Genomic DNA, 13,140 nt, shown 5'->3' on the forward strand with positions numbered 1-13,140 from the left:
AAAAATGGTGCCGCGTTGGCGCAAACGTCACAGCACTGGTTTGTGACTGTTGCGCTGGCGATATGGCAAATCGTGTTTTCTTATAAGTAACCGTTTCTTTTACAAAATGTATATTTAAAAACTGATTTGGTATTGTATACCACCATCAAAATAAAATCCTTTTTGAATAAAAGGTAAATTATTTGAAACAGGGTTCTGAATACACATAAAAAAACATTTTTAGTTATTGACAGCCACCATTTATAATATCGGTGACGAAAAGCAGACGTCATTATACCTACAATAAGAAATAAATGGAACTTTGCTGACGTATCTACGTACGTATGTATCAATTTATAACTTTCGAATTGACTTGACAAAGAATATTATATTATTTTCAAAGCGAAATACCGAATATTTCGAATTTATATATTCTGTATACATTAAAATGAAAAATGCTTTATACTAAAATTATACTATTATACGTAAATTCAGTAATTATTCTTAATTAATAATTAAACACATTTCTATTTTTGTCCGTCTGCCAATCTGTTTGTTGTATTTTGGTCGTGTATCACGCTAAAATTACTAAATTAGTGTAATAAAAATTACTAAATTAGTGTAATAATTGGTTTGAATTTTGAAAAATTTGAATTCACAAAATCTGATTACTTTGAATATAAATTTGACAGATATCATTATTTGAACAAAGTTACTTTTGAGTTGTAACTAAGATTAATATTACGTTCAGTTCCATAGCTACGCTATTCAATAGTTTAAGTCAATATTTATGTTGTTATTTAGATTAACAGCTAAGATATACATAATTCAAACCCACATTTCCTTGGTTCTTACACTTGACATCCTCCACTATTACTATAAAGAAAATGTATGTCGTAGTTTAGCTTATGTAAATTTTACGGAAATATCCAGAAAACCAGCAATTGATATACATAATTTATAATGTCTAAATGAATAAAAGGGTGCTAAAAGTGGAACAAAAAGAAAGTGGACATAGTGAGTGTAGACTTGTTTACTTTTATAGAATAAACTAGTAATGTCCAAATTTCGATATTTTTGTTATCGATAATGCGAATGCAATAGTGGATATGAAGTCTGTAGCATTCACAATTTCTAATACATTATTGATTTTCACACTATTGTTTGTGTTTTATTGGTTGTAGGAATTTAAAGACCACTCAATCTCATTTTGAGAGTGCTTTTGTGTCGATTTTTTTATATTATTGAAGTAAAACTTCTATACGCGAGCTTGACTTGGGGAGTAAGCTGCATGCTTGTGTATGCGTGACGAGAGCATTACGGAAAGTGTAATCAGGCGAGACGAACGGAAATTGAGAGGGAGATACAAGTCATTGAAGATAGAAAGAGAGAGAGTTACGTTTCGTATATTACTGTAGATGCAACTAAAAAAGTTTTTCTTCAGTCGTGGGTCTAAAGCGCACTTTTTTTTAATTGTTGTACTCCAAACCGGTTTAGTTGAGATGCGCGCTGTTTATGTTACATAGTTTCTATCTCGACTATTTATCAAACTCATCACTTCAAAACTATCAACTTGATACTTTATTAAGCCTTAATAGTTTACATAACCAAAACCTTTAACAAACAATTCAAAATGTTTGTATATCGTTTTCAAATAGTTCAATGAAAGTTAGTTAAAATTAGTCAAGTGCGACTTGGAGCCAAACGTAATAAAACTTTCGTACACCTTTGGAGGTGTAAGGAATAGGGTGTAAAGGTCCTCATCCCCCATCTGCATCCCCCGTCTGGTGAGCTACTGCCGTCGAGCCCCGACGGTTGTTGTCGGTCTTTTATATATTTACAATCTTCGGATAACTTTAATATCACGATGTCTGATACGTCAGTTCTTAGTTAGTTCTTGTGGCGAGGATAGATGTCGCTACACACCGTACAATATCTTTTACCATAGTGGTCGCTATAATAGTACACATCATTTAGATAACTATTACAAAGGGATTCCATAGGGATAACCTTATGAGACGTAAGCAGAGAGAAGATTTAGTAATGGGGCTCTGGTCGTCGTTCGAGTCATTCCTAGGGTATATAATCCAAAACAATTTTATGTGAACAGTGAACAAAAAAGAAATTAGGCAAATCGAATACATAGTGTCAAGAAGATACAAGTTACAAATACGTCTGAAATTAAGATAAATTATCATTTAATACCAAAAATACTTCAGAGGTGTAATAATTTCTTTACTTCGCATCAGAAAACGAAAATATTTGAAGTTCACTCACTTTGAAAATATGTAAGTGCTTCGTAAACTCGCCAGCATCAAACAATCCATTTGCCTGACGTTTCAAAGAGTGGATCACAAATCATCCCTTTAGGATTTGTTAATGTACCCATTTATACAAAGGCTTCAGTCATTAGTTACAAGAGTATTTAAATTATTTAATCCTTATTTACATGAAAATGTATTTGACTTATCTTGTTAAATATAGTAACCCAAAATAAACAAATTAATTTTACTGTTCTGTACCAATAACTGTCTGTAGATATCACAATTCTGGCAAAGGTTTTTTTTTTGTCTGGTAAGAGTTTAGTGCAAGGATCACAGTAACGAGTTCGATCTCTGTTTATGTCTAATATTTTACAGTCATTTAGATGTTTACTTTGTTTTTGTGCTTGTGTTCAATGTGTTTTCGGACACAGGATTTCACTGTACGGCAGCCATTACGCATACTCAAATTTTGAGTGTACAAAATAGAAACTTTTTTACTTTAATTATTATAATTACCACTAAAATGTTATTCATTACATTAAATATTTGACTAAATATGGTATAATTTTTTCAACAAATCTTTATATTAATTACGTACGCTTCAGATATGAATGCTCGAAGTTTGCAGAAAACTAATCCCAAGCTGTAGGGATACTGATGCCAGTAAACAGCGAGGTCGTTTGGAAGTCCTGAAACAAAATAAAAACAATTATAAGGCATATATTAAGGCAAAAAACATTCTGCTCAAAACCTGGGGCATTCTGACTAGGTAAGAACCTGAACCTTACAGAAGATCACAGCTAAATAATACTGCTGAAGTAGTGTTTCTATGATGAGTGGAAGGGTTAGGGTTATGGTTTTCAACGTGGTTGCGATGCTTCTGATGTTGCAGGTCTATAAGGTTACGGTAATCGCTTACCATCATGTTTGCTTGCTGCCCTAGTCGTATCAAAAAAATAATTGAATACAGTTATCTCCAACCTTCATTCTATTGTTTCAACGTGCCACAGCATAAATCTTAGAAAACTGACCACATATTTTATCAAATATTTTTGTTAGAAGAATTCTAACGAGAAACAAAAAACCTACATTCTTTTTATTATAGAACTGAAAAAATATCCCGAATTTTCAAATATGGAGTGTTAGGAATTATTTCATACTAGATGTAATAAACGCGATCCTCATAAATTTTGTTATAGTCGCAAGCTTGAGGTATGCTAGCCTGATCTAAATTTTTAATGGAGCCTACCAATTACTTTGATATATTTGTAATATATCATCACTTCAGCCTATCGTAGTCCACCGCTGGACATAGGCCTCCATAAATTCGTGCCAAAAATAGCGTAAACTCGTGTGTTTTGCCCATAGTCACCACGCTGAGTAGGCAGGTTGGTGACCAGGGCAGGGCTGGATTTGGCCGAAGACGTTGTAATATATACGTTTGATAAATTTAGCGTCTATATAGTTAGTGTAAGTTGAAAATGTGAGAAAGAAAAAAAAAAAGAAAAAAAAACCGTCAAGGTCGGACCACATCTTAGCTTTACTAGGCGTTCACAGGACTGTCGATTTGTAATTTAAATAATAAATCGCCTCTGATATTCTAATGCATGATGTTCAACAAAAGGCACGGGTTATTAGAGCCCATGGATGTTAATTTATGATTGATTAATTTAAGATGATAATGTTATTTTTTTAATAAAGAGTGCTAATAAGGAAAGGACGATGTATTTGTTTGATGTGTAAGACTAGAAAGAGGCAAAATGTAGCTAAATTCATAAACACATGCACAAATGAGTACGCTAAATGACCAATTGGTCTTTCAAATTACTATTTAATATTAACAATTGCTATCGAGGTGTGTTTGGCGTACGATTAATTATCGCGCCATTGTTAGTTTTACCGTTAATTATATTTTGTATCAGTTGTTTCAGTGTACACAATTCGTCAAAAAAAAAAAAAAAAAACAATTAATACCTCTAGTCACAACTTTAAATTAAAATTTTTAGCAATGTCACAAATTATATATTGTTTTAAAAACACTTGTTAAAATATCAATTATGATTTTAAAACACGTGGTATAATTATATTGTTATATTTAGAGTTAAAGATTTTGATACAGCTGTAGATTTTGATTAAAGTTTTTGTAGTGAGTGACGTTTTTTGGGTATGTTTGGTGGATTAGCCTACATTTTAATTAAACCGAATTAAAAAGTATGAAATTTTGTACATAGTCCATAAACGTAGATAAACATTCAAAAAAATTCTGAAATATTCATATCGTGAATAATGTTATCTATATTGTAGATAGACTAAATTATATGATTAATATATATTGTAGAAAGAATAATATCTATACTATAGATAGTATTATTTACGGTATATCTAAATATGTGGTATTATTACCACCAAACACTCTAGATTCTATTGATTATTTGGTGGAGTCGAACCGACCTAAAAAAGGTTGGTTTCCCCAAAATCGATAAATCAAATTTAGTTTTTACTTAATAATAATCTTTACATGGAAATGTTTTTCGTAACTAATAGGAACATTACAACGTTAACAAGCTTTTAAAGCAAGTGCCCACAAATAACGTTGTTTTCCTTGAAACATTAACAAACATTGGCATTCGATAAAATTTAAGTGTCCGTTGAGTTCCTATACAAGTCAAGTTACTAGTGATTTTTTTATTTTATTTTTTTTTTATTTTTGAAATGGTGTTGGTCAAATTAGATACATAGGAACAGGTATTTTAAGTAACATCTTTGCCAAAATTCTTTTAGATAATTAAGCTAAATAGTTTTTCATGCATTACAAAATAACTAGCTATACCCGTACGAATAATTCGCACTAAATAAGTATGATAATTACCACTTTACAAAATTACAAAAAAATATTAAACGTGAGTTAATTTGAAATTGAAGAATAAAAAAATCATGTTGACGCTGTTTCATAATTCAAGCTGTCATATACAATATAATTTTATTAATTAATTAATTTACAAAAACAAAAGCTATGATAAAATTTTTTGGTTGTTGATGCCGGTAGAATAAACAATTATCTATAAAATGATATATAATTTATGTGGAGTAATTGTGAGCCTTTTTCTAAAAAGGGAGGCAAACATCTTAAACCTTAGCGTATTAATTATATGATACTGCTAAACTAGGCAGACGCGTATTCACTGATACAGTAACTACAATGTTTGTCAAAATATTATGTTTAAAGTTTCATTTCTTTAGACAGCTGTCTAGAGCCAGATTAAGAAGTTTTTAATTTTAAAATAGTGTTGCTATTGTCATTGTAATAAAAATAAGTTTTAACTACCACACAAACTTTCATTCCAAGACTATCCTGAGAGTAAGGCGGAATAGATCAATCAATGGTTGTCAATTTGTAAAAAAATTGCGTCAAAATATTAATAGAAGCAATATAAAAATAGACAATGTAAAACTTATCATCGGAGAAAATATTGAAGATGCCTGAATTTTTTTTTGTTAATAATTTTTTTTTAAATACACACATGGTCGTTTATTCCTAAAACAAGCTTAATGCTTAATTAATGTGTTTTTTGTCAGAGTAACTGATATAAATGCACTTTTTTCGATTAAATTACATATAAATTAACACATAAATTATACTCAGATTCTAGTAAGAACCCTGTCAAGTCACATCCCTGTCTGTCATCAAGTCACTGAACCCTGCGCCGACGGGCTTGTCGAAAATAGTAGTAAATAAGTTGAACAGTAATTATAGACACGTTTAATATATTTATTATGTTTCAAATTTATTTTAAATAAACTAATAACTGTTCTTAATATACTTTATTATGTTTGACAAGTTGATTAATATTTGTTTACGCAAGTTCATTAACCCTATTGTTCTATAAGGCTATATAATTTATAAAATTTATGAACTCCTTAAAGTACGTTGTATCTTGCAAAGTTTAAGACGTTTATTTTAAAGTAACAAAAATAAATTAAAAGATTCACATGAATTCTAAGAACGAAACATTTACAATCTAGACCTACGAGGTTCAAACTTTTCTTACACTTACTTATTTCATTGTTTCTTTGTCAATAGATGAATAAAATAATAAAGCTTATATCTATCCTCATGGTAAAATACATCCGTCTACTATAAAACTACCAGTACAATAGACTTGTATAAAATGTTATAAACAAATACATTACAATACTTTTATTACAAAAAGTATGAGATTGTATTTTATTTTATTTTTATTTCTCTGCTGAATCTACATTTTTACATTTGTATATGTAGTTATAATACACATATTTATAAAAATATACGAAACCAATTACAGAATAATAAAAGACACATACATTTTTTGTTCGTGAATATTTTAAAACAATAATACACTTTAAGTAATACATCTGGCTGTAACTCTTCCTGCCTCGAGTAAAAGAGCTCCTTTGACAACCTATCTGATGGTTGAACGTAATTTCGTTCAAAAACTGACTAATACTCGTCATAATAATCTATATAATTGTACCAGCAGTTGCCCGCGGCTTCGCTCGCGTAGTAATTGATAATATTTACATAGAGGGGCTAAAGTAGTGTATAATCAATATACTTATTACAACAATACATGACTTCTTTGTACCACATTATGGTTCATCTTTTGTGCGTTAGAACTATCAGACTGCTCGCTATACTCGCTTTCAATCACGTTTCATGGAACTGTCGTGCGACAAACAGGTCTCCTCTTAGGTTTTTCAAATCATTTTTAGGTAATTTCAGTAATACGAACTAATCTCCTATTTTAACATACATAATTTCTTTAACGCCGCGTTGGCGCAACGGTTACAGCCATGGATTGTACCTGTTGCGCTGGCGGTTGCGGATTCGATCCTCGCTCATGACAAACATTTGTATTGGCCATACAGGTGTTTGCCGTGGTCTGGGTGTTTGCGCAGTCCTTGTGGGTCTCCCCACCGTGCCTCGGAGAGCACGTTAAGCCGTCGGTCCCGGTTGTTATCATGTACACCTGATAGCGATCGTTACTCATAGTAGGGAATATATCCGCTAACCCGCATCGGAGCAGCGTGGTGGATTAAGCTCTGATCCTTCTCCTACTATCATCATCATCATCATCATCATTTTTTTTTTTTTTTTATATAACAATATATATCCACGGGCTCATAATGCCCGTGCTTTTATTATTCCAATATTAGTTTGTTAGTTTCTATAACTTGGTACTTACACATGCAACTTAGAGGACTAATTAAACTAGACTTAGTATCTCTAATCCTACGTGAGTCCACCGACCAAAAATTTAAAGTTATACTAAATTTACTTCTATATATATTAATTACTATATATTATATATTTTTTGTATTCCTACTGTCAGTTTTATTATCTAAGTTTATATTTACACTTATATACTAGTTACCGTATATGTACACTTATGTCCTAGTTACCTTATATATACACTTATGGCCTGCTGGCCTACTTACAATATACACTTAGCCTAGGTTACTGTTAGTAAGTTTTTTTTGTAAGTTTTTTTTTTTTTTTTTTGTAGTCAATATTATATAATTTATCCTAATTAATTTGGTACACATGCTAAATTATTTTGCACACGTTTTGTAATATGTAATTAATACTATTTAATTTAACACTAACTTTATATGTTTATGTACACCCTATTTCTTTACTGAAACAAATTTCTTCACACGCCAAAAGTTTTCAACATATCGAGCACACTCTCAGTGACGGCTGCGTCTCTATGATGAATCGCCATCTTGAGACTGTGCTCGAGTATTTCCTTGTCCGTGGTCTCCACTGCCCTCGCCACAAAGCGACCAATTGCGTCGTCCCTGTCGTCGGTGTAATAGACACAGGTGTTGGTGTGTCTAGTCACCGCGACTACAGCGTGCGAAACGCTGTCGTGGATCCTGAGCCTCCTCGTCTTCGTCTGGAGGACTATGACGTCCTCGTAGGTCTGGCCCTGCGCCTCGTGGATGGTTAAGACGCGCGATCCCTCCCCGGATCCGTATCCCTGGTCAGTCAGCAACCTCTTCTCCTCTTGCGTAAAGACCAGGTATAAGGTCCGGTCTCTTCCTGCAGGAATACGCGCGCCCGTGAGGCTCTCCACTCGCAAAGATCGGATCTTTGAGCTTGAGCTGTACACGTCCTTATAAACTTCGCTGATGGCAAGGGCGACGTCTTTGGGATTACGATGCGTGCATGACAACTCGCACGAGATGGTTGTTATCTGGGTTGGTCTGCAGTACCGCATTTCGAACAGGTTGTCCCTGTCGATGTACGGCAGCTGGTTTATGTCTCCGATGAGGACCACCTTCTGTGCTCCCGATAGTCGGGCGGCCATTACTATGGCTCCGAAGTGGTTCATGAGGGCCTCGTCCACCGTTAGGCGGTTGATTTTTGAGCCCTCTTTGAAACCATTAACTAGTACGGAGGCCATAGTGCGCACCTTTTGCTTGGCTTTGTTGCCGTAGCGGTGCGCCAGTTTTTCTTTCAAGTCTTTGGCCGCTTCGACTGTGGTCGTAATCACGACCTCCGTGTCCTCATCGAAGTCCCCGACTATGCGAGTTGTCTTGCCGCATCCCGGTACCCCGTTTATCCACTCCAGTGATGGTAGTTCCCAGGGCACGGTCGTTAAGCCGTCCCGGTCGCCTGAGATGGTTTTCGCCATCCGTAGCATCCGGTCTCCCAGCATTACCTTCGTGCATCTGGCCACTACCACCACTGGGTCCCCTTCAGGTGTTTCGAAGGTTTGTGGCTCCTCGTCATTCCCCTCCGACTCGACTGCGCTCACGAAGCCTGCAGTGCTGTTATACGCTGCCATATACCTACCCGACATCTTACCCTTGAGTGTTTGTCGGGTTTCACTGTTGTATATGGCCGCTTCGGCTTCCTCGAGTTCCACCTCCAGTAATCTTTGGTGATCATACTGGTAGGCCTGCATGATATTTTTGCAGGTGGCAAGGCTTACCTCGCGGTTTGCCTTTATTATCGCCAGGAACTCGATTAGGGCGTTCTCCGCATGTTGTAGCGGTGTGGTCGCAGGTCGAAGTCTCGGCGGTGTTACATGTCCCATGTCGGCCTTAGTACGAGCGGCCGGTGACGCCTCCAGGTGCCTCGGACTACTGTCTCTGGTGAACCTGCTCAGCGCCGCCGATTGCCGCTCACCCTGTCCAGTCTTTTTGGGAGAGAGATGATGCGGGAGCTTGCCTGGTTTTGGGGAGATGGTTGCGTGGATAAAGGTCGCCAGTGGCATCGAGCTCAGTTCAGGTGCAGCCTTTGCCTTAATTCGCTCTGCCTTCTGGGTCTCGATCCGTTGCTGTAGGTGCTCCGAGCCGCTGAGCGTGGACTCGTCGACAGCCGGAGATGCAGGAGGTGTCGGTGTTATGGATTTCGGTCTTAGATATCCGAGATCCTCCCCCCTGTCTTCGTAGACTATGACCTCACTGTACTTGGAGGCCATTAGGCAACCGTACCTATCAGATACGTCACCTCTATCATATCCGACCCTCATCGAATCCACGCTAATTCTTTTGGGGACTCCACCGGGGGTCTCGCTCAACCGGCGTAGCCACACACTAGACTGCGCGAAGGGAGACGTCTCTCCCCACTCGAACAACGCGATGCATTTGTTGTTCAAACGCACCAGACGGTAGGTCGAGTCGCCCTCCCGTTCTTGCGATAGCGCTGTGATTTTAGTGCGCTTTATACTTGTCTTTTGCGTGCTACCCTTTAACAGTAAAGCGAGCCCCGGCGAAATCGCCAGCCGATCGCGTCCTTCGGAACGACAGAAACTTATTCCCATCCTCTCTACTTCGCTGTCCATGAACAGAGCCACGCATCTGGTTTTAATTCCCACTTCTTCGCTTCCGTTCCCTTCGCTAAGCGAGGATTGTGTCATCCCGCTGTGGGTCGGTTGCGGAGGTGCGTTTTGGTCGGCTCTATTCCTGAACAGCTTCTGCAGCGAGGAGGGCATGGCCTTTGTTATTTGACCCAGAAGGGTGCGGCCAGGAGTCATCCGCGGACCCGTTGAGCTGTTACTCTGGGTGGCTTGTTGGACACAGTTTTGTTGTGTTTGTGGTTGTGCGTTGTGTGTTTGGGCGTGTGTTGCGTGTGTGTGTGTTGCGTGGACGACGGTGTTAGCGCTCTGCGTGGGTATTACAGCAGGTGGTGGAGCGGTCGTGCTGTTCCTTTTTGTGGCTATATTGACGGCCTTTCTCGCGAATGTGAGGAAGACAGTTCTGTTTGTTTCGCTCTCCAGGATGGTATGGAGCGAGGTCTGCTCAAGTTTGGTCTGGAGTTTGAGTTCCAGATCCAGCCTATCCTTACTGAATCTCGGACAGTCCAGTATAACATGCAGAACTGTCTCCTCACAATTCGGATCGCAGATACACGAAGGACTGTCAGTGAGGTGGAATCTGTGGAGATACGCCGCAAATCCTCCGTGGCCGGTCAGAATTTTTGTGTCGACAGCTGTTGGTGCCGATTTCCTTACCAGCCTGCAAGCGGTCTTTACATCCGGTAGGAATATTTTCGTGACCGAGCCCGTCTCCGAAGAATTGTATCTTTCCTGCCACATCCTGACAGTCTCTTCCCTGATCTGCCTTCTGACATACGAGACGGGTACTCTGTCGTAGTCAGGTGCCGTCTTTTTTGTCAAGGCCGCTTTTTTGGCCAACCCGTCCGCTCTCTCATTGCCCGGTGTTCCAACATGGGCCCTCAACCAAAAGAACCGCACTGTCTTATTCTCCTCCCGGAGCTGTCTGATTCGACTCTTCATTTCCAGGGCCAGAGGGTGAGTCACTGAGGGGCTCCTCAGCAGATCTAAAGATGACCTCGAGTCGCTCAGGATGTTAATGGAGCGTGACTTTGAGGTTTTTGCCATGTCCACGGCTCTGAAGAGTGCGTACATCTCCGATTGAAAGACAGTGTTGTGCGGCTCTAACCGGAAAGTAGAGTATCTTACTTCCCTGCCTTGGTCCCAGCATGTGAGGGCGGCTCCTACTTTACCCTCTATTTTACTACCGTCGGTAAAGATGAGGGGCCCGACGATGTTGTGTTCTTCAAGGACTTCGGGGTTCAGATTCTCTAAGCGCTCGTACTCTGTTGTCATGAGTAGGGAAGGGTGGGGATTTTGCATTGGTCCCACCCTGCGCTCTAGCTCTCTTCCCGGTGGAAGAAGATCCGTGCTGTGGCCTTTTTTGGTTTTGAATAGTATGGCCGCCTCTCGAACGCGAAGGTCTAACGGGAGCAGGCCGGTGAGGACTAGTGCCGATGTCAGAGACACCGTTCTGTACGCCCTGCACATTTTTTGTGCAAATCCTCTCTGCAGTGAGTCTAGCTGCTTCCTTATCGATAGCTTCTCTGCTGCAGGGGACCATACGCTCGCTGCGTACAGAACGATGGGCTCTATCACCGCCACATATATGGTCCGTACGATCTCCCCATTCAGACCCCAACTCACTCTCGCCGCGCGCGCAAGCTGTTTATAAATGTCCGCCGCTTTTTTACATACGGCGGATACGTGCGCGTTGAAAGTGAGCTTTGAGTCCAAAATGAGCCCCAGCAGTTTTATTTTATCTACAAGCCTCAGTCGAGTGCCGGACATATGGATTATGGGGGTGTCGTATTTGAGTTTTTTAGTGAGCACCATCGCATTGGTTTTGTGCGCGGCGAAGCTCAGCTTATTACGTATACCCCACTCTTGTACGGCCGCTAAGGTGGTTTCGGCTGAGGTCTGTAGGTTGCTGATTTTTTGGCTGGAGAAAACGAGGACAACGTCGTCCGCAAAGGCCTGACAGTAAACTCCCATCGCGCTGATCTCTCTCAGAAGCGAATCCAGTATGAGGTTCCAGAAGGTCGGCCCGCCAATGGATCCTTGGACACAACCCTTCGTGGTCTCCTTTTCACTGGTCGCTCTGGCGTAATTTACGATGACCTTTCGGTCCTGGAGGTATGAGGCGACCATAGCGTATAGATTTCTCGGGCAATGCTTGTCCACTAGCTGTTTTTTGAGAGCCGGCCACCATGCATTGTCGAAAGCGCCCTCTATGTCAAGCGATACCAGAAGTACTATCTTCTTGGACTTAATTTCTTGCCTGATATGCTCGACGAGATCGTAGAGGGCGTCTTCCGTTCCCCTCTGTGGCATGAATCCATACTGGCTTCGGTGCAGCGTGGGGAAGAGTCTCCACTGAAGTCTACCTATAAGCATTTTCTCAACTGTCTTTCCTAAGATTGACAGGAGTCCTATAGGTCTATGCAGGGTGCAGCATTTCTGATGCGACGTTTGGCTCTTAGTTGCTCCCTTTTCAGGGAATCTAGCTCTACCGACCACCAGGGCGGTCGGGGGTCGCCTTTCCAAGGTTTTATCTTCGGGATGGTACTCTCGCACGTGCGGTGAATGATCGCGACGTATTTTGCGATTATTCCATCGAGATCGTCCTTGTTCGAGACATTTAGGACGGCTTCCAGAGTGACGCTTTCTTCCGCGAGGCCGGTTGTTAGGGTAGCGGAGAAATCTGTCCATCGCGCCTTTTTGGTGTTGTATCTGCGCGTCGAGATTGGGTCCAATGGTTTCAAAGGCCCTTCAGTGCGCAGACTAAACGTAATGGCGTTGTGATCAGATGTGATCAGATTTCGTTCCACTCGCCAGGTTTCCAGTCTCGCGAGAAGGGATTGACTGGTTAGAGTCAGGTCTACGCAACTCGAGTATAGCCTGTCTCCTCTGTAAGTCTCGAACGTAGGAACTTCCCCGCTGTTATGGATATGGAGGTCCATCTCGGTGATAAATCTATGGAGTTGTGCTCCTCGATGGTCTTCGGAGCTGCTGCCCCACCAGTGGCTCCAGGCATTGACGTCACCGGCCACTATGTGATGGTGTGTGGGGAC

At 39.7% G+C, this 13,140-nt stretch overlaps 1 protein-coding gene across 1 annotated transcript in view; it reads right to left on the minus strand.

The window, feature by feature from the left end:
- Nucleotides 1-13,140, minus strand: part of LOC123662910 (neuropeptides capa receptor-like) — an 86,729-nt gene that overhangs the window by 27,027 nt on the left and 46,562 nt on the right. The window contains exon 2 of the mRNA XM_045597684.1: nt 2,842-2,932. Coding sequence (XP_045453640.1) covers nt 2,842-2,932 — 91 coding nt within the window. The remainder of the gene's footprint in view (nt 1-2,841; nt 2,933-13,140) is intronic.

The sequence above is a fragment of the Melitaea cinxia genome, chromosome 19, assembly GCF_905220565.1.
Source record: "Melitaea cinxia chromosome 19, ilMelCinx1.1, whole genome shotgun sequence".
Classification (NCBI taxonomy): Eukaryota; Metazoa; Arthropoda; class Insecta; order Lepidoptera; family Nymphalidae; genus Melitaea; species Melitaea cinxia.